This window comes from Accipiter gentilis, chromosome 7 (genome assembly GCF_929443795.1).
Source record: "Accipiter gentilis chromosome 7, bAccGen1.1, whole genome shotgun sequence".
Lineage (NCBI taxonomy): Eukaryota > Metazoa > Chordata > Aves > Accipitriformes > Accipitridae > Astur > Astur gentilis.
The window spans coordinates 24,612,903-24,635,911 of NC_064886.1; the positions used below are offsets into that span (position 1 = coordinate 24,612,903).

General features: G+C 35.9%; 1 protein-coding gene across 2 annotated transcripts in view; it reads right to left on the bottom strand.

Annotated features, from left to right (window-relative positions):
- Positions 1–5,528: 5,528 nt before the first annotated feature.
- DUS2 (dihydrouridine synthase 2) overlaps positions 5,529–23,009 on the bottom strand; it is a 29,106-nt gene continuing 11,625 nt past the window's right edge. For both annotated transcript variants that reach the window (XM_049805294.1, XM_049805295.1), the window contains exons 8-16: positions 20,803–20,868; positions 17,355–17,425; positions 16,776–16,862; positions 13,666–13,834; positions 12,637–12,758; positions 9,847–9,990; positions 8,553–8,640; positions 7,834–7,907; positions 5,529–6,015 (exon numbers count right to left, since the gene is read on the bottom strand). In XM_049805294.1, coding sequence (XP_049661251.1) covers positions 5,778–6,015; positions 7,834–7,907; positions 8,553–8,640; positions 9,847–9,990; positions 12,637–12,758; positions 13,666–13,834; positions 16,776–16,862; positions 17,355–17,425; positions 20,803–20,868 — 1,059 coding nt within the window. In that variant the 3' untranslated portion in view covers positions 5,529–5,777. The remainder of the gene's footprint in view (positions 6,016–7,833; positions 7,908–8,552; positions 8,641–9,846; positions 9,991–12,636; positions 12,759–13,665; positions 13,835–16,775; positions 16,863–17,354; positions 17,426–20,802; positions 20,869–23,009) is intronic.

The following is a 23,009-nucleotide window of genomic DNA, read 5'->3' on the forward strand; positions in this document are numbered from 1 at the left end:
AGTACTAAATGGCATTCATGTCTTTGCTGCCTGAGAAACTTAAAGAAAATTGCAGTAGTTCATTTCTTAAGTAAATAAGCGTGCACTGAATCAAATCACATAAGTCACCAAGAAGCTTCCCAATGAAGTTTGATTAGAGCCTAATTTTTTTTTCTAACTCAAAAAGGAGAATGTTTTACAACACTTGAAATTAAAAAAGGTAAAAAAGTACTAGCTTTTAGTTTAATAGCTTTGTAACTCTCGCTTTTCTCAGACAACAATGAGGAAAACCATTTTAGCAGTTTCTGTTTAAGAAGTTTAACATAAAGACCTATGACCAAATGCTTACAATCCTTGCTAAAAACCTCTGCACAGACTAGACAGTGGCAAGTACATAGGCATGCATGGCACATGCAGCATCCTAATACTGCATAGATAATTTTACAAATTAGTAAAAAACCTTATTAGGAAAGGTAAAGTGCTTATACAGTTTTAAACCAGCTAAAAACTATAGATTGAAGATCTGTACTTAAATCCAATTCTGTCAGCTCTGCACAATAGAATACTAATAAAAAAATCCACGTTCGCAACTATAGATAGATTATAACCATTTCAGTTACAATCACCGAGCAACAATTTTTAAAGGCAGTTAAACAGGAAGCTCGTTTTTCTTATCAAACACAATGACACACTGAAGCATTAACAAATGTATGGAGACTAACAAGGAAAATTAAGTTAAAATGAGTAAAGTGTCAGATTTGTACTACAGTGCTTTGTAAACTCTCACAGGAGGATATCTCTCAGACAATAACTTTCTAAAAATGGAAAACAGAGACTCTCCCACCATGCCAGAGCAAGGGAAAAGTATTTATTTATTTATCTAATGGATATTTAACAGGCAGATTCACATTTAACTGCTACAAGCTGGTTTCATTTGGGAGCTAAGTGAACGCCACAAATGTATATTTTTTAATCCCCCTCTCTTAAAAACACTGAGTTTAATGCTCCTTTGAGTAAGGATGACTGGACTAGACTCCCTCTGGAGCTCATCAGTTCTTCTCCTTAACTGACCTAGGCAACTGCTGTTTAACAATACATGAGGCACTCCCTCCTCACCAAAGGCTTTGCATCTTGCTTTTAATGTTTTTCATCAGCTTTGTCACCAGAAACTGAATAAAAGCCTCAAACATTGGCCTCCTGCACTGTGACAGAGATGGAAACTTAAGCCTTACAGGCCATCTCATCGACATAGCTGCTTAACTCGAAGTCCAAATATAAGCAGACTCCTGTTTAGTAAGGCAACAGCTCTCAAGTATGTTGAGCTTGTAGGTTTGATTAAAGAAGTGGTGATAAAATGCTTTTGTGAATGAAGACTTCTTTCTAGCCAACACCTGTTTGGGACCTCTTGCAATCTTGCCTGTTAATGTCTTTAAAAAGCATGCCCTTCTGCAGGTCATAATGGGCAAGTAAAAACCAGACCTAAACAAAAAACATCCTACCTCCCCCTCCTCCCCCAGCAACCCAAGGCATGCTTACTCTTTGAATCAGAGAGCAGCTGAGCTGACATGTGGTTCACTTGCCAGCTTTCTGAAATTGCAGTACTGGGGAACTCTAGGATTTTGATATTCAAACTCTTTATTTGTACCGCCAACATTTAACCTCACATTCCAGGGCGGGGTTGGGCTCAGAGCCCGGGACATTCCAAAAAGCATTCCAACCAGCAAGGCCCCGGAGGTAGCCCCACAGTAAGCGCATCCATGCTAAAAGGCTAGTAAAAATACCTTTGCATTCTCATTCACTTTTCTAATAAGCAGAGCACATGTAGGCTACAGGGAGGACAAGTTACAGTTCTCCCCATTCCCATGGATCACACTTTGACAGGTATTGTTACAAATAGTTTCTGCAGCATCAGTATCAAGAAACAAAACACAACCGCTTTTTTGTTTGCTTGCTGTAGCCTTATGACAGAAAAAAATAACAGTTGCTTCACTGAGTTCCATAGGATTAATAGTGAAACATTTTCACTAAGCAAATACTCAAAATAGAGCACAGCTTTGGTTAGTATTGACCAAGTATCATATTGACACCACATTAAAATTAAAAAAAAAAAAAAAAAGAAAGAAAGAAAGAAAAAAAGAGACATTTATGAAGAGTGAAACTAAGTATCCTCCAACCCAACCTAACTGTGGTCTCAGTTGCCACCCTATGCAAGAATGCAGAAGTGCAATGGCCGGATCGTTAAAAACTGTAGAAGTCAGCATATTTTTCTGAAAACAAAAAAATTAAGAAAAAAAATCTGCCACCTTCTGTTTATGAAAGGTACAGCAGAAAAGAGAAGCACAGGAGAAACACGTACAGACAAGTCATCAGTGTAGTTTGCTCTTTAAAACTAATGTAAACAGAAGGAAAGCACTGGTCACTGAAGTAATTACTTTAAAACCAGTGCTGAGAAGGGAACATACACAGTAAATAAAATTATCCTATCTGTAGAACTCGTTAGGATGAATCGAGTGATCAAAGTAGGATAATAAGTCACTCCTTAGTCGTAAGAGTTAAGAAGAATGAAAGCATGTAACAAAGTCATTAAACAAAAACATTCTGACTGCACACACACATATATACAATTACAACTTTTCTTTAGTTCTTTTTGAAACTGATCAAGGGTGTCAAACATGTTATGCTTTCTAGCCATTTGCCAGAATTTACAGCCCTTCTATATTTAGCATTGAGTGCTCATTCCAACACAGTGACTCCTCACCCAGCACAGTGACTCCTCACTCTCATTTTCACATGCTGTTTGTCCTAGCTATTGCCATCCATATTACAGCACAGACAACCTCATTAATGTATACAACTATTACAATGAATTAAGAGGAGTAAGCGTAAGCATTGGTGACCACATAACAATTTAAGTAAGGATTTGAAAACATGCACTTACTAGAAAACAGACACCCCCCCAAACTTTTAGCACCTATCTGATTAAATATAAATACAATATATATACATGGCAGACTAGTATTAACATAGTATTTGTTTCAGCTCACAGGAAACTATGTATCCAGTATTATGCAATTCTGTCCATCAACCAAACCAAGACACATATTCCGTAACATAAGATGACTAAGCATCTACATGCTAGGGTATTCTTACAACCTCTGTTTAGGTATCTATCTTCAACTATAGTTCCATGTAAATTTTTGACAGCATGCTGCAGAAATCTGCTCAGCTGTTCAACATAAAACCAAATTTTATCTACTCTCAAGTGCCACTGGGGTCACCTATCTCTCCCCATAAACATGGGCTCTGAATTGCATTTTAAGTCAATTGCTGGAAGGAAACAATGTGCAAAGTCTACATGCACTACAACTCACTAAGGAGGCAGGAAGGATGCATGTTCACATCAAGTGACAAAGTATCAGGACAAAAAAAGAAAAGATACAAATACTGTTATGAAGGCCTTGGCTCCTGTATTGAATGATCCAATCTCTTTTCTGAAAGAGGACCATATCAGCAGTGGCAGATTTTCTCCTGAGTGATTGTTTTCGTTTTTGGTGTTTTTTCGGGGGGGGGGGGGGGGGTTCGGGGGGGGGTCGGGGGGAGCAGCATGACATAATGACTCTTTTACGAGCCAAGAGAGAAATTACATGTTCCCCATGGCTGGTTTATCTATAAATTGGTTCCAATCCACTGTAATTTCCACCAACCCATAGTAATTGCTGCCATACAAGTCCACACTGTATTTAGGCACCACCACCTATAATAATTGGGGTTTATCCAAAGATTCAATTTTCATTTTAGACAGACAATGATGACAAGAGATGAAGCCAGATCCTTCTAAGTGGTAGGACAAGAGACAATGGGCACAATTTGAAATAAAGGATATTCCATGTAGACACAAGAAGGAAAAAACCCACTTTTTTTTTCCTGTAAGGGTGATCGAACACTGGAACAGGTTGCCAAGAAAGGTTGTGGCTGGAGTCTCAGTCCTTGGAGATATGCGAAACCCAGCTAGACGCAGTTGTGGGAAACTTGCTCTAGCTGACCCTCCTTTGAGCAAGGGGGTTGGATCAGACGGGGTCTCCAGAGGTCCCTTTCAAGCTCAAACATTCTACGATATTAGACCTTGCAAGCCACACTGCTAGCAGGACCTAAGAATGACTTTTTCTCTATTATTCTATGATGGCTTCAAATAGTCCTGACAAAAACAAGATACCCAGATAGTACTCACAATAGGAAAATGGCTACTTCTGAAATTCCTGATTATTACTGCAAAATCTTTTGCTGCTTCAGAGTAAAATTCTAGCATTAAAGTTATATCACATCTAAGTATATTTAACTGCATTTACTGCAATGTACAAAATGAACAAGAAAAACTTTCTTCTTAGACCATATACATTTACTATAAATTACTCTGATTTAAACAGTAGACATTTAAAATATGAATACACATGTATTTAATTTCATAAGTCTGAATATTATCTGGTGAGATACTGTTCTTCCATTGTAAAAGAATGGTTTAACGCTGGCACTATCACTTGAGGAAAAAGATTCAAATTTTTAAATAAGAAGACTATTTATGAACTACATCCAAATTAATTGTATTTTGTATATTCTTTATACCAAATACTTTAGAGATCATGGCATGATATCCCTGTCTTCAGACCAGAATTGATCATCTTAAGATGCCTTACCCTGTTGAGGGAAACTAAACCACCGTTTCAATAAACTGTTAATAACCGAAATCCCTGAATTCTCCTAATCCATTAAGACATTCTTTTGGGGATTCAAAACTCTAAATGAAATCAGACAAGTTCAGCTGGATTGCCATGAAATCAGAGTAGGTCTGTATCCTCTCTTGGCATACAGCATGTCCTAATAGTTTACTTTAATAGGAAGTTATGATGATGGCAAATTAAGAAGCGAACACGAGCCTTTGATTAAGGCCACCAGTATCACCAGCAGCTAAATACTACTAAGGCAAACTAGGTCACATTTCAAGAACAAACACACAAGGCCATATTTGGATGCCCATTATTGCAGGTAATATACATGTAGACATTTACTAGAACTTCCACATTCAAAAGAACAAAACAGCTCAAAGTGCCTTCTTTCAACAAATTCATGGCTACCAGGCTTGGCTCCAATTCTCTACTGGAAAGGCACAATTGTAATACCTAAGACCAGGAAAGGATGGTTAATTCTATTGTCATATTTCTGGAGTGTAAAATGTAGTAGAAATTATGAAAGAAGAACGTTATTTTCATGCTTAGTGTATAATTTCTAAGTCCTCTCTGCAAAAAACTTTTTCTTGATATATGATGGGTGTAAATAAAGCTTACAAGATATGCATAAAACTCATTAGACAAAACCATGTCTATGTGGCTACTAATATTCTCCTACATTAATTCTTCTGATTAACTACATAGTTCCATAATGAATCCATCTGCTTATGGATGATGTATTCATACATCTCTTAGCAGCACACCGTAGACTTGTAAAAATAAAAAAACTAGTAATAAAACCAATGACAAAATTGCTTTCAAAATATCTGGTATTTTAAAAAAATTTATTATTTGGGATAATCTTCTCAATGTTCTTTAAAATCAAGTTGCTAATTTATCCTGTCTGAAAGGCACCGTAGGGACAGTGAGTGGTGAACAGTAGAACATCTCATTGGCATTTTTCACAACTGGGGAATTTATCTGTCTTCAAGAGAATACAAATGAAAGGTGAACAGCAAGATATACAAATAGGAGCTAATTTGTAGCTGCATAGGCATGAAACCTCTAATTTCCATGTTATCGTGGCATCTTAGGCACATTCATGTCAGAAGTTTCTGCAATAAAATTAGCTTTTTTATGGGAAGGCTCAGTAAGTTCTTCTCCATGGTCTCTGTTATTCAAGCACTCCCGGTCTTCCCTCTTGCGTTTGTTAATCAGGTGAGTCTCTCCCTCACACAGCTTTCCCTCTGGGACACCCAATGTTCTCAGACAGACAATAGCTGCAGCCTGTTCTGCTAGTTTCTTTGACTTGTCCCTGAAGAGCAAGCAGACAGAGCACAGGTAAAAGTAGAAACTGAAGTCTCAACACTGCCAAGAGACAATCAATTACCTGACTCTGATGCAACATCATGAAATAAACAGCATTTTTAGCCATCTCACAGCAGAAGAACAAAATAGGTCAGTCCCAGAAATTATCTGAATCTTGCTAGGTGTCAATGTTGATGCATCACTCCTGATTTAACATTCCTAGAAAATCTGTTTCTATCAGGTCTTGTGTCTCAAACACTGTTCATTTCAAAGGTATGAAGTCAACGTGTATTTGGCCCTTTCCTGGTTTCAGCTGGGATAGAGCTAACTGTCTTCCTAGTAGCTGGTACAGTGCTATGTTTTGAGTTCAGCATGTGAAGAATGTTGATAACACACACTGATGTTTTCAGTTGTTGCTCAGTAGTGTTTAGACTATAGTCAAGGATTTTTCAGCTTCTCATGCCCAGCCAGGGCACAAGAAGTTGGCACAGGACACAGCCAGGGCACCTGACCCAAACTGGCCAACGTTGTATTCCATACCATGGGACGTCCCATCTAGTTTAGGAACTGGGAAGGGCGGGGGGGGGGGGGGGGGGGGGGGGCCGGGAATCGCCGCTCGGGGACTGGTGGGGTGTCGGTTGGCGGGTGGTGAGCTATTGCCCTGTGCATCATTTGTACATTCCAATCCTTTTATTACTACTGTTGTCATTTTATTAGTGTTATCATTATCATTATAGTTTCTTCTTTTCTGTTCTATTAAACCGTTCTTATCTCAACCCAGGAGTTTTACTTTTTTTTTCCCGATTTCCTCCCCCATCCCACTGGATGGGGGAAGTGAGTGAGCGGTTGCATGGTACTTAGTTGCTGGCTGGGGTTAAACCACGACAGGCCCAAATGGTTGCAATCCTCAGAAAGTTAACTTTTACAAATATGATCACTAAACAAAACTGAGTTTTGAAGGATCACTTTTCTTGAACGATACTCAGGCCCAAATATAATCTCTGGTAGGCGTACAAGTTCATTGATGCTGACAGAAGTGGGAACTATTCCGTAATAATAAAAATTCTGTCATTTCTGAGCAGGACTGCAGATTACACATTTGTGAAATTCAGTATTTGAAAACATTTTCTTCTCAAAGTTTCATACCAGCTGAGCTTAACTTCCTAAAGTCTCTGAACAGGAATGCTGTAAACACCAGTAATTGTTGTGTGCATTTGTCCTCTTTAAAATGTTCAATGCTGAGCTTTAGCTTTGCAGTTAAATCAAGATCAACTTAGGGGCAAACGCCTTAAGTCAGCTCCAGTATTAACAGATGATTGTATAAAATACCACCATGAAACTTTAGAGCAGCCCTGGATGTAACTGTTGATTAACTGTGATCTCTGAGAAGCCACTAAACTGTCCTCTGCTTCACGGTATAAAGACATTTAATCCTGACTCGTTCTTGAGAATGGATCTGCTGTAGCGGCTGAAGACACTACCTCCTCCTATGTTCTCCTCTGCCTCCCTTGGTTAGTTTTTGAACTCCTCACAGACACAATTGAACCAGGTCACCTAATTGTTCCCCTTCCAGTAAAATTTGTGGACTAACGTGCTAAGTAAATTAAAATCTGTAATGGTTTACTTGATTATGCTGAAGCTTACTTCCTCTTGTCACATTCAATTCTCAAAAATTTTTAATCCTTTCTCCCTCCTAGAGGTGGCTTTAAGTTGACTATTATCAAAGTCAACTGGAATAAACTGGAGCACCCTTTCATTCCAAATTTTAAGCAACATTTCAGAAACAATTACAATACATCTGCAAAAAACATTAAGGATAGCTTACCACAGAGTTGATCTGTATTTTTGCTCAGCTACTGTCACTACTGAACAGAACAATCTATCCAATGGTCTTTGAACCTGGAGAAAAAAAGAATTAAAAGGAAGGGGGGTGTCAAAAAACAGTCATGTAATTTACAGAACAAACAACATTGTCAGGGTTCCTTGTTACTCTTGTCTTTACACCACAATCAAGTAACACCTTTAAAATTACTGTAATTCACACCACAAATTTAACCTTGCATATTTAAGATTAAAAAATAAGAAGAAATTGTCCAAACTGCAAATATTTTTGCTTTACAAAAAAAAATCAAATAATGTCCCCATCTAACCAAGCAGTTGCTCCTGTCCCATGTAGTTCCTACCTACAATAGTATGCAACAACAGAGAAAACAACAGAAATCAGATGATTTCTGAATCCAAATTTTTTACTACACAGAAGTAAAATAAAGTCAGTCAGGGATTCCTATGTAATGACCTGTAGTTACAGCAAGTTGTTTCACACATGAATAAAAACCAGACTGAAGGTCTCACTTCTAAATTTTTATTTTCTAATAAAATAAGCTGCTATTTTCATACATATGTGTATTACCATTTCTGAAGCTGCTTACTCAAGAGCTATGCCAGACTGGGAAGCAGAATTTCTCACTACCTTGAGTCCTAAAATACTTAATTTCATAGACAAGGCAGAGGAAGAGGTTTGAAAGGGTTTCTTCATTGACTCACAGTTTCGTAAACAGGCTGAGGATGCTTTTCTTTCCTACACCATTCCAGAAGATACATTTTTGGAGTAATCTGAGGTGGATATTCTCGCCTAGACAGAAAAATCTGTGGTCAACAACTGTGCACAGAGTTCTATTTTAAAACAGATAGTGCTGCTTATTATATTACTCCTACCAGTTATTCTTTGTGGTTTAATTTTACCGCTCAAATTATGAGAAAAATGCTATTTCTTTATTAGATAATTCAAGTAATATGTCTGACATAACATCTAAAATAAAACCTAAACTCTTCTGTTAATGCTTCCCAAGCATTCCCATCCTGTAGTAACACAAATAGAGAAAAGATACTTCCCAGAAAGGAGAGTCTAACTAAATACATGACACAGAATAGAGATACAGTTTGGCACTGCTTATTATAAGCAACAATATAAGATTAAACATTAGAAGAAAGAAAAGAAGCTGCTTCTGTTATGAGATAGTAGTTACCAAATAAAAAAGGGTAGGAAAGGTAGGCATTGATTCAGTTACTGACACAGAATTACAGCCCCTCGTACTCAGCAGAAAAAAGAAATACTGTAAAACCACTGCATTCAGTCCTCAGGGAGTCAGGTAATATATGCTGTAAATGTTAAAGCATTATGACTGGATTTGAGGAGCATTTTATATCACACTCTTCTTGAGCTGTTTGACAGACTTAATAGCAAACATAGCAAAAATAGCAAACACGGGTATAACATGGAAAGTAACAGCAATTCTATAGGCTTCACAGATTATAATCAAAGGTTACTTAAAATAATATTGTATGTAACTCCATGAATTGTTTTTACAAGGACTACTTTATGAGTAGAACATGTTTAGAAGACTGCAGATGAGCACACGTTATCTGCTTAGAAAAGAGTATTATGAAATTTGTGCAGGACTTTTCTATAAAAAGTATAGTGTTTTAGTTAAATTTCACTAAAAATAACTGAACTCTCTATCTCTCTATACTCACATTCTTCTATGTACAGATATTTGAATTTCTTTTAAGATCACTCAGCACTTTTAATAAGTTAGCTGAGAGAATTAAGCAGTCTCAGGAGGCCTGGAACTAAAGAACATCTTACAACATCCAAATAGCACAGGAAGAGTAGTGATGCTAGTGATTATGTAATGATGTACACAAATTGCTTCATAAAAATTCACTTGGTAAGCACTGTTAGGCAAATTGTTATTTTCAAAAAACTGTAAGGCACTAACAAATTCACTGTTTTTATTTACAGATGCAAGATAGTGAAAAACTTAATTTGCATGCTTACTTGTCAAATCTAACAGCCATTTTTATTACATCTGGATCTTCCATTTGGTCATCTTCATCTTGTGTGTCAGTTTCTAAAGATGTTTTCTTTGCTTCGAAAATAGCTGTTGTTTCTTCATAGAAGTCAGCCATTTCAAAGGCTTCACTATTCAATCACAATTTCTTTGTATTAGAGATCAGCTTATAAATTTTTGTATCACATTAAGATAGAGAAAAGTAAGTATAGAAATCAATTTTGTTTAAATACAGTATATATGTACAGAGAATCACATGAAAGTGTGGCTATATTCTGCACAGTGACATTATATTGTTTCTCCTTCAATTCTTATCAAATACTGTTGAGCTACAAGTAGAAAAAGAATGTTCTCATTTCCAGCACTATACATGCAATTTGCAGCCTGAAAGTCCAGGCAGAATTAATCAGAAATACAGGTCCTGCAATGTTCAAGTTACTAGCTCAATTAATAACTTGCAGGTGGATGAATCAGCAAACATCTCCGAGTGTCTCTTGGTACATCAGCTCCACAAGGGCAATATGAGAGAAAAGTAGGATATAGATTCTTCTTCTAATTTTAGTATTTAAAAATACTATAAGCAATAAACACTCTAACATCTGAGTACTTCAAAATCTCAGATTTTCTGACTTCAGAGTATTATTCACAAGCCTCAATACAAGGGAGGAAGCAACTAGGATTTGGGTCAAAGGCAAGAGCCTCAAATCCTTTTAAATTTCAGATCCATGGCAGGCTGCATCTACTTTGAAAAACTGAGGCTATTCATTTTCTGCAGATGATAACAATAAAAAAACCTGCAGCATAAGAAAACTTTTACTTTCTGACTGTTATGAGAATGCTCATTGGTATGAGGCTGTTCAATGACAAAATGAATTCCAGCCACAAAGCCAACTCCAAGGCTCTAAGTGGAAAAGTAATGAAGGTAAATAATGCTAACCGATGCTTCTAAGAGAAGACAACTTATTATGTACTGTTAGGTAAATTTTTTTGTCTGAAATGCAGCTGTTCTGCATTCAGTACTGAGGTTAAAACCTCAAATGGCTGTAACATGCCACCACCACCAGAAGACAACAGTATTAAGTAACATTTTTGTCTGAAAACGTATAGGTGCATTTAAATAACTGAATGTCCTTCAGTTATCTGGACATTAAACAGGCTGTTTAAAACAGTGGTTAAAAGACTGAGCCTGCTGATAGAAAGCAGTTTTATAAATTTTCAAGTGGCTTGCTCTCTGTCCCTCTCTCATGCATGTACACTACTTAAGCCAGTTTTGAAATTGGTAATGGATCACATACACAAAACCTGATTATGTTCAATTTTGGAAGCCCCTAAATAATTAAGACATAGCACACAAACCCAAAGTTTTACACTAGACCTCTACCCAGTGTTTATGTGTATAAACCATGACTCTTGTAATTAGCTGTTTAAAGGCTTGATTCTTACTTTACAATTTCTTTTCTTTATATACTATGCATTACTATTCATGCAGTAGAGAACACTACCACCCTTTTGGCTAAGAGTTATTTGAAGTTGTAAAAGATTGTTTCAGTTTCAACCTTCTAACCAAACTGGAAAACAATAAGCAAAATAGATAGTAAGTTACTGTAGTAAAAATTGTTCAACTATTTACATTGCAAAAGTGAAAAGTAACTTGCAAGATTTAAATGTTGTTCATGGATTCCACTGCTCCTTTATGAATAATGTAGGCTAGCTCCTTTTATATATAAAATACAAATTCCCTTCACTGCATTGTAATAATCATGGACCAGTGTTTATAAAGAGCCAAAATTGGTAAATTGCAATAAACTGGCAAAAGGATTGCAGACATTTCCATTCATTTTGAACATGAACAGAATGCTGATTAGGGTCTGCTAGAAAACAATAACTCCATCTACAAAATATTTCAAGCTTTCAACATTTCTAGCCATTTTCATACACATAAGATAACAAACAGTTTCAGACTGTTTATTTTATAAAAACAGAGACTCTCTTCCCCTCCATTCCATCAGAAGGATAATTATAGCACACAACATGGATATGATACATGCAAGCTCAGACCTTTATTTTGTTCAGTTTGGTATGGGTCCAAATCTGAATTCCCCTCCATTCTGTGTGAATTCTTTAACCACATGTCTATTTTATGGTTTCTCTCAAACTTTTCCTTCTTTTTCTGTCTCCCCTTTGAGACACTATATTTCCTCTAGACTGCTATATTTCCTCAAAAATGTTGTCATCATTCATTAGGATATTTCGGGTATGAAAAGCAGCACGAAAGAAATACATACAGGCAACCTTCATACATGGTTTTCAGTTTATCCCTAAGTGTACATTTAAAACAAACATCTTGTCATAAATATTCCAGTAACATTAAAAAACCCACATGCAAAAGGAAAAGTCCAAATAAATAAATATGTCTGGAAGAAGACAAACTCCACACTATTAACCTCCAGACTAACACTACAAAATGCTGAAACTTTTCTTAATCAGTTAATGCAAGTATTGGATAAATGCCTGTCATTCAGTTAGGCACCACTCAAATGAGTATGTTGAATATATAGACAGTTTTAGGGTTAAAGCTTTAAAACCTGAGCATGGAGGAAACCTAGAAAAGTTTATTGTATTATTCCACATCTCACTTCCTGGATTTTTTGTTTGGTTTATTATTGGGTTTTTTGCAACTTCTTCTGAAGGTATGAAATGCCAGGCAGTGCTACAGAGAGAGAAGTGGCTTGCAAGTTTGACAGAGTACAATTCCTGTTTCTGAAGTACATGCTTACCAGATCTCCTGTGTGGACTGTGCGGCATGCAGCTTCTTACCCTGAGTAGTTTCCAACTGTTCTCTTAACATCTGACACAAACAGTATTTTGTGTTGGTATAGTGATTATCATATCTCACTGCCTGAAGGAGAGAGACAATGTATATCAAAACATACCAAACAAATTTATCTTATATAATGCTCAGGTCTCTTGATGAATTTCAAAATCGTTTTTGAAAGGCAAACCACAACGCACAGTTACATCAATAACATATTCAAGATTACTCATGAACATGAGTATAATCTGACTATTTTGGCATGCTTTCATGAACAGTTCAACTTATTCATATACTTACGAAGAAAGAGTTTACATAACTGACTAGCAATGCAGTGATATTTTAGTAAGTAACTAGTTAATGGCAGTTCAAACTTTCAAAACCCCCAAAATTTTGAATTGATGACATGACCAAAGCCACAGATTTCTGATTAAGTTCCTATTATGTCATTAAAATTGTTTATTTTGAATAATAGAGAAAACTTATATAATAGATGACTCAGCTAATGGAGCTATAGTACTATAATACAGCATTACTTTACCGGCAAATCATTCCCTTTGCTTCCCTGCTGTTAAAAATTTTTGACAGTATTTATGAAAAGCAATTAATTTCTAAAAATATTATTTGCACAAGTGTAACATCAAGAGAATTGGTCTACATATCATTAGCTTTTCAAATCTCTAGACATGTTTAGATAGCCTTGTAAGCCTCATAAACATTCCCAAGAAACTAGGGCTAAAAAGCATGGTACATAAGGAAAGAATGATCAGGAAAAACTGTCTTCTGAGTACAGATTTCTGAACATTTTTTTCTGAGCAAAATAAAATAGAGGAAGCAGTGGTTGATTTGCAAGCCTCATGTCATATGCAGTATGTTAGAATATCCCCAGAGTCTAAGTCTTTGAAATTACAAAGAGTTAAGATGCTGTAATAAGATTTGGATTAACAATTCTAAACAATGTTAACTACAAGTAAGATCTTCCAAAAAACCATACATATTTGATGTAATCTTGCATGACTTCCTTCAAGGGGAAAAGACCCTCTTTTCTGAAGATGGATGGGTTCCACATGGCAGCACGAGCTATCATTACTGATGAGGCAGCTGTTGCTTTCTGGAAGGTCTCAATGTCCGTATATTCTTTGATGAAGTCATGAGATCCTCCACTAAAAATTAACATCACTGTTATAATAATGAAAGTTTTATTTGCTATTACTTGTACTTTAACACAGCCTTGTATTTTCAAGGTGATTTTACATTATTAATGGTGGCAGTCTATTTAGGGTATTATCTTAAATCTAAGAGAACAAATGGCTCTGAGAGTTTTATTAGCAATGGCTCATTAAAACACTGATTATATATAATATTTTTCTTTATCTGCATACTTCTCTTAAAAATAAAGACTGTTTTTATGAACGAAGAATATATTTTGTGTTTTACACAAACTGTGTGCTTTCACACAGTTTTTAATGGATAAGGCTCACAAAGAATCACTTCCACGTTGTTTGAAAAATGATACCTTGTAATTGCCAGTTCTGAAACCTTCAACTGCATATTAATTGTGTTGACACAAGTGATACTGAAAACAAATTAAGTAGGGACAGCATCATTCCATTTTCACTCTGGCACTAACATATGGAGAGTAACTACAAGTAGTACTTCTGGATCAGTCACAGAGCACTTTAAAGTTAGAAGAAGGTTGCACTGCTTCTATTGTACTGCCTCTGCTTTCAAGTCAGCAAGTCAGACACTTAGTAAGCACAAAGTACACTTAAAACACCTTTTCTTTCTCTTAAAGTTTCCCTTAGGCAAAGTCTTTCAAATGTAAAGTAAAAGTTGGGATTTTGAACTATAAAGTAGGAGTAGGATCTTTACCCCTTCAAAAGTAGAAACACTGTCAAATTCAAAATAAAAACCGGAGAATGATAAATTACTTTAAAACCAGACATTTATACTGTGAAGACAGAACAAGCAAGCTTCCTGCACTAATGAAAGATTACTCCATAAACACAGTACCATTCCAGAAATCATTGTATCGATTCAAATTTTCTTGCCTTTTTTTAGCACCAGTCCACTTCCTTTTATTCATTCCTGTATATTTCTTGACCAAGCTTGAGGTACAAGTGGTTAAAATTCTCAAAATACTAGCCAAGTAAGCTACAGCAGGGATCAACTATCATGGATCAAATATATTTAATAAGTAGGAGTCCAAGTTGCACGTTTACATTTCTTTAGAAAGAGTGTCCTGGTTTCGGCTGGGATAGAGATAATTTTCTTCCTAGTAGTTGGTACAGTGCTATGTTTTGGGCTTAGGATAAGAATAATGTTGATAACACACTGATATTTTAGTTGTTGCTAAGCAGTGCTCACACTAAGTCAAAGACTTTTCAGCTTCTCACCCCACCCCACCAGCGAGGAGTCTCGGGGTGCACAAGAAGTTGGGAGGGAACACAGCCAGGACACCTGACCCCAACCGATCCAAGGGATATTCCAGACCATATGACATCATACTCAGCATACAAGCTAGGTGGAAAACTGCCTGGAGGTATCAATGCTGAGGAAGAGTCTGGGCATCAGTTGATTGGTGGCTACCAATTGTTTTTCATTTGCATCACTTGTTTTTCTTAGGGTTTATTTCTCTCTTTTTTGTTATTTTCCTTTTCATTACAATTTATTATTACTATTTTATTTTATTTCAATTATTAAACTGTTCTTATCTCAACCCACGAGTTTTCTTACTTTTACCCTTCCAAATCTCTCTCCCATCCCACCACAGGGGGAGTGAGCAAGCGGCTGCGTGGTGCTTGGTTGCTGGCTGGGGTTAAACCACAACAGAGGGAAAAGTTTCACTAAATGGATTTAAAACAAAGATCATATCCTTCTCAGAGAAACCATTAAAAATAGGATTGTTAAGGTTAGTTCAGCATGTTGGGACACTTGCAAACAAGTACACTGATACAGGGATTAATTAGAAGCAATTTATCAACAATAAAGCTCTGATATTTTTATATCTTAATGGCACACTTCTGCATTATAGAAAGTACTCATACAGAGCTGACATTTCTGTGACATGCATAAAATCTAAGACAAACTGTTAGCCTCATCTTTTACCTAGGCAAACAAAGGGTTCACGGCAATGTACAACATGAATTCTGCTTGTTTTTTTAATTTCATATTATTTAAAAAATTATTTTGAAAACTAGAAAGAGGGTGAATCACTGAAAAGTGGATCAACAAAGATTATCAGCATGGAATATTTCCTTTGTCCAGTACAGGTCTTCTAACAGCAAAAACTGTGACTTTCAACATATTTTCTACATAGAAATGTGAACAGAAAAACAGTTCTCAAATTCCTGATCCAAGTATATGGTTTTCAGAGATGCAGCTTTTCCATGAAAACTCAAGATCAATGAAGAGAGAACTTCATTTAAGGACATGACTTCTCCAGCCAAGGATTCTACTGCCACTTATAAAGAGGTGAAACATCTGAAGATGTTGGTCAGGCAGATCAGATACAATTCAGGACAACTTTTCATTACCTGTGCTTCCAAAGCTGCTCTTAAAACTTACCTTTTTGTAGCTAAACTTTCCTGAGACTGAGCTCCTTATTTTACTATCACATAGTTACTGAAGGATCTGTCAATACAAGCAGACAGATTCAGTGGGATCATGTCTATACGTCTGGAGACTGAGGAGGTCTTAGGCAAAATGTGAGGCCACAGAACATAACACTGGTTTTGAGCAGTAGGACAGATGATCTCTACTGTGCATGTGTCCAACATACACAGTGGTAGGGTTATAGCCAGTCACTGCACAGGGCTTAAAAGCATAGAGAATTCAACTGCTGGATGCAATCAGAAACAACTTGCATAGGATAGGTTGTGACACACAAAAGCAGTAATTTTAGAAAAATACGCAGAATTTTTAAACTAAAATCTGAGGTATGGTGGCATTACACAAGGCCAACTTTTGTCACTGCTACCTCTATTGAGATTTGATCTTTAGTAACAGGTAACACTGTGGTCACCCTACATGAAGGATCTTTTTCCTGCGCTTGCAAATCTTAAGTTAGGTACAAGCAATAACAAGCTAATTAGTCCAACTTACTTTGCTATTACTGGAATGGAGACTGCTTCAGATATGGCTTTGATCACATCACAGTGGACAGGGTGCTGAGGCCTCTCCTCCTTCTTCCTTTCCCACAAACAAAAAAAAGACAAGACAAAGATTTCCTATGGAATTTGTAGATATCTGAATCACAGCAGACATGACTCAAGGATTATTGGGACATACTTATTTCTGCTTATTTACTTTATATATTTGATGTAATTTTCCTTTTTTTTTCCTGAAACACAAGAGAATTATTTCATATCAAATACATTTTAAAACATTGTTACTGTAATTCCATATCCAGATAAACCGCATTTTTTAGATATGGAGTATGCAAGACAATTTTTGTTTTATTTGGTCTTTGAGACAAAAATTTTAGAAAAATAGCAGCAAGCGGTTCAATTCCCTAATTATTGGCCTGATTTTCTACACCACCAATTTAGTTAACAGTTGAAATCAGAAACACATATTACGTATAGAGAATACTCTCTAGTCATATTTTACCGTGCTACATTCAACAGCAACCTAAAACAAAACAAAACAAAATCTAAGACTCTCTTGCCTAAATCAATTTACCTTCCATGGACTGCAATGGCAGCAATACCAGTTTTTTCTATTCTCTTTACCAGATTCACAGTATCCTCAACCTGAGGGATAAGAGAGAATGACATGGGTTTAATTAAAAAAAAAAAAAAAAAAAAGAAGAATAACTATCATGCAATAATTGTACAAACAAATGTTGGAAGTCTTTTCTTTTCTCAAGAGGGATATGATTCCTGTATTTCAACAGTAACTCCCAATATGCATAACCATTTAATATATACTTCAATTAAAGAACTAAATATTATGGCAAAAATAAGAATCCATTTTCAATACTTCCTTGAAATTATAGATTGCAAACTTTCTCAAACAAAGTAAGACAATACTCTGTAGTAGAAGAATGTTTTCCAACAGGTTTTTAGACTGTCATTTGAAAATGATACAAAACACTTGATTAGCAAGTCCCCTCTAATGACTACTCTGTAAATTGTAATTAAAATGCATCTTAATATGAGTATGCCTTCTAAAGTCAACGTAACATGCAATCACAGATCTATAAATATTATTCTCAGATGTATCTTTAAAGAGTTAACTAGTATCTAAAAAATTCTAATGATATTTGTACATGACCAGTGAATCAAAAGACAGAGGGGAAAAAGGGGAAGCTCCCAGAGTATCTTCAAGGGGTTAAGCTGTTAAAAGGCAGAAAGAAATTTGGCACACTGCTGGATTAGCCTGTCTTATGCAGCTTTGGGGAAAGGGAGAATGAAAAAAGATAAGGCCAATTTTCTTTTCAAAAGCTGGAGAATGATCTGTGGCTCATTTCAAAATTAGCACATTCAGTCTTTGAAAAATGCAACATCTACCAGCTGGCATGGACATAGAGACAGAAGCTCACCTGCTGTTCTGATGGATGACATGTTATGCAAAAGCAGCTTGAAACAAAAAGGAAGAGGCTCTAGGATAGTTGTACAAAATAAAAAGGAGAGGTGCCAGTTCTTTGATTTAATACTTCAGAACCAAAATGATCTTAGACAGTTACTGATTCTTTTCACACATGCTTCATTTGTTCATTTAATCATTTTAAGTGCATGTGTAAATGACTTCTGAACAATAGCTAGCTGTTACAGTTCATCCATCTACAGAAACATCTATCCAGGTCATATGCAATCATGGTATCTAGGCAGGTAATTAAATACACAATTGCAAAACAACCAGTCATTAAAAGAGAAGGCACATCATCTCCTGGAGGTTTAAAAATATGTAGTGAATTCAACTGAAAAAAAAAATCCAGTAAGGAAGCTACATTATTAATAGTTAAATTCTATAAAAATACTGACAAAACAAAATGTAACGGCTTTAGCAATGTAACAGCCTTACCACAATTTCTTTGAAATGAATGATTGTACCCAAGAATCTATCCAGAAAAAAAGTAATTCTAATTGCAATAAAGATGTTTCTTCTGAGAAGGAAGATTATGGCCTCTTTGTATAAGCTAGCAAGTTCAGTGCTTCAATCTAACAAAGAGTTTCTAAAAAGGCTGTAGAAGTTGTTTTTAATTCAGGTATCATTTGTAGTATTTATTGCTGTCATTGCACATACAGTAAATCAGGAATCAAGTAATGCAAAATTTCTTTGCATTGTAGAATATGAGTAGTTTATAGACCACAGGCAGTTTATCTTGTAAACACAATTTCATTAGTAAAATCTTCATTGTTAACATGAATGTTGGAAGTTGGAGAAGTAACATTAGGGCTTGGTCTTCCCCTCTTGAAGTTTAAACTTCAAGCAGACTATCAAGAAATTCAACATTTATCACACTGTGCTTATGTACACATATTACTCTCAGTCAATTCCACATTTGGCAGTTGTCTTCTAAAATAAAAGAGCACATTTTTCCTTTTTATTTTCATTTAATACTTATCCACCAGCAAAAGCTTTGGGATTTACTCAATGGGTTACAATAAACAGGACTAAACCACTTTTTTAATAGATGTATCTGCATTTGCAGTTCAATGTAATAAAACTGTGTCTAGACAGATAATGTCTAGTATTTTCCTGACTTTTTAAATTAGAGAGGAGAAACAAAGTTTGGCATCTGATGTGAGCAGCCAGAAAGGCAACCTGGTTGGAAGGGGAAAATTACTGAACAGAAGAAAATATCTTCTGAAAAATGCTGAGAGAGAAAATGCCTGCCAGCCTAAAAACCATTAACCTGGGAACTAGGCCTATGAATCAGAAGCACCCCTGGTAAGTGCAACTGGGTCCCTAGAAACCAGAGACATCCTGAGATACCACAGACAAGTGCAAAACCAAGGAACCGTATAAGCAGCTTATCATCTGAAAAGGTAAAAAATAGTCTGGAAAAAGGGGAAAACTTCCTAAGAAAGAAAGAAAGAATCTGTAACTGCCATTGGCTGTTCTAACTGCAGTAACAGGAAAACAGTCTGGAAAAAAATAAAAACTGTTCTGAAAGAACAGAAAACAATCATCTATTGGCTGCCCCAGGTGAAAAACAGGAATTAACAGCATATACTGGCTGCTCGAGGGATGATGTCTTACGCCCTCTTGTGTCTCTATGACATAAAAATGACTTAATTTTTATCCATAATGGAGCTTCTCTCTCTCAGAGAACTTCCCATGCTGCACATACTTTCCCTTTTCCTAAACAGGTTGAACTCTCTGCACAAACTTTCTACAAGATTTTGGACTCTTGCCAGGGTTGCCTGGCTGACTCCAAACTCCATGACACAGATCATCTTTGGAGTGAGTATCTGTCTGTTATTTTATTGGTCCCCCTCTGGGCCTGCTTTTGGGGTTGGTTCAGTTCATCTTCCTACTTCTGGGATGGTTCGGTCCCCTTCTGGGATCTGTTTAATGCACCTGACAGAGGTATTATTACTAAGAACATATATATGCATGTAAGTAATCTATCATAAGTGTATCTGCTGTTATATTATTGATAAGTTTGCTTCACTAGTGATAAGTTTGTAGTAACTTGTAGTAGTATATACCTACTTGGTTGTTGCTCTTATCAATTGTTGCTATAATTGATTTCTGCCATATTGCTGAAATTGATTTCTGTAATTGCTGTTACACTATTGACTGTTGCTACCAATAATTTGCAATAGCTTGAGATAGATATATTTATAACTTTATTAACCATAGGTATATTTGCTATGGTGATTTTTGTGGTATTTGTGGTAATCTGTAATAAAGTTGAGAAATTTAGAGGATAAAAGCCTCTGTGTCCTTCTGTATCACAGAATCCAACGAACCCACAATCATGATCTCTATACACCCATAGGTCAGACAACCCTTTAGATCATGACAGCACCCCAAACAGAAATTATAATTCCAAGTGCTGTTTCATAATAAGAGGTTTAAAATGCCAATATACTAGAATGCCATATATTCTAATTGATTTTAAATCACAGAAATAAACAATGACTAAAGACTTTAGCATAATGATTTATGTTCTTACTGAGGGCAAAATGCGGATTTTGCAGGTTACTGGTTTACAAATTCCTTTAACAAGGGTAGTCAGTATCTGGAAAACAAAACAAAACAAAACAAACCATGACCACAACAGTGACATTAATAAAGCTCTCCTTCTTTCTCTCTTGAAAATATAAAGAAATCAGAACAATGTAAGACTCGTTACTGTTCCTCTATAAAGAATCTTACATGCTAGATAGACACATGCAGTCTGTAATTAAGTATATAATTTTATCTGAAGATATACAAAACTATTTATAGACTAAGCCACTTTTATTTCCACTTCTTTTTTGATTTTAACTGGATTTATACAGAGCAATTAACTGCCGCTGGAGTTTCAACACTGCTTTTAATATGAAGTAACCAGTAAACTTTGATAATTTCAAAATAAAGTGCAAAAGTTTTTCATTTTCACGCAACTGTTTTCACAGTCTTCTTATATTCGAGTTGTCAGTTTCTTATGAAAATTAAAATGTAAGTATTCCCTAAAAAGAGATTATTTTTTTAAAGAGAAGATGGCCTTCAAAATGGAAACGAGACAGCAATATCAAGCAACTTTACTGAATCTTCTAAAAGAAAACAAAAATCATAAACTGAATTCCATGCTTAACACAGAGCACATTTTATTCATTAAAAAAAACTCACAATAAGCAGACAAATGAAGAGTTGTTAGTTTAAGCATGTAAGAACTGAGCTATGGAAAGAATCTCCTTTTCACAGGCTGAATTTAAGTCCAACAGACCATACTTAAAAGGGCCATATAATGGCCTATACATGTTTAAATCACTGTACAACTACACAGTAAGTAGTACCAGAAATCCAATAGCTCTCTAAGTAAAAGAGTGGAAACCAGCTGATACTGACTATTATTAGAAAAATATGTTTTTCAACTGTTTTTTGAGATTTTATCATGCATATTATTCCTTGTATAAAATGGATGGAACTACAGGTAAATTATTTCTTTCAGAGTTGTGTATACTATAAAACTTGAATTTCGTTTAATGTTACTGCACTTAATAGGTTCCCAATACAGAAATGAGCTGTTACAGCTAGCACTCACAAGTTCTTACACTTAGAACAGCTGGCAAGTAATTAGTGTCACCTTGCACTGTCTACTCAAATCTTTCCTCAGTAGTGTTCTCTCAAATAAAACAGTACGATCCACCAAAATGATCTAAACCCCCCCCTTTCTTCAGTGTTTTTAATTTCTATTATTTTTTGCATATAAATCAAACTACAGCGACATCATTTTTCAAACATCATCACTATAATATTTTTCTTACAATAGCATCATCAGCAAATCTTCTAAGTTTTCAGTGTCAGCCTCATTAAGGATTCCAATGTGAGAACCAAACCCTACACTTTTTAATCATATGCAAAGCTTGATTTGGAGCTGTAATTACAGATGTCTTTTGCAGGCTATGAGTTTAGTTATCCCTTTGCATTTGGCTAAGAGTAATTTCCATGCCTAAGATTTTGCTACCTATTACTATCTTAAATTGAAAAGAACAATTCCAAATTTTTGAACATCAAGTTTCCTGCTCTTCTGAAGGTCAAAACAAAACGTAATGGTTGTAGGGGGGAAGGGAAGCTGCTAACAATCATATTTACAACTGCCTCTCATTCCTGCGAGAAATATTTTTGCCTGATTTACTCTTAGCCTACTAAATACTCCACTCCTGATTTTTTTTTTCTTTCAGCCTTTGTCACCTCATGCTTCATAAATTACAGTTTAATTCTGGATGGTACCACCCACCTTACCTAATTCATGGACTACCACACAGGCCTCAAAAAATCAGGTTCTGGTTCCAGTTCTGTTGCCTGTATTGTTAGCTGACTTTCTGCCACACTTAACTGATTCTGCTTTCTCTTTTGAAAAAAATGAGACTGATACCAACCTTCTCTAAAAATGTTTTGAGATCAAGACTGGATCACTTGTACTTTTGCGTTTTGCATCATGAAAGAGAGAGTAATAGGTCCAGTCCACTCCATTTAAACTCTTACTTTGGCACAATTAATAATGCTTCCAGTTGCTGAATAGTCAGTTTATACAGCTTAGCTAACAATGTGGCTCTTGACACTAAGAGATTCTTACATTTGGCAAAACGCTAACACTCTGTCATGGTTATATCTTTGATGACATGCCCTTCTAGTGGTATGTCCTCAGAGAATGAAATAAATGACGCAGAACAA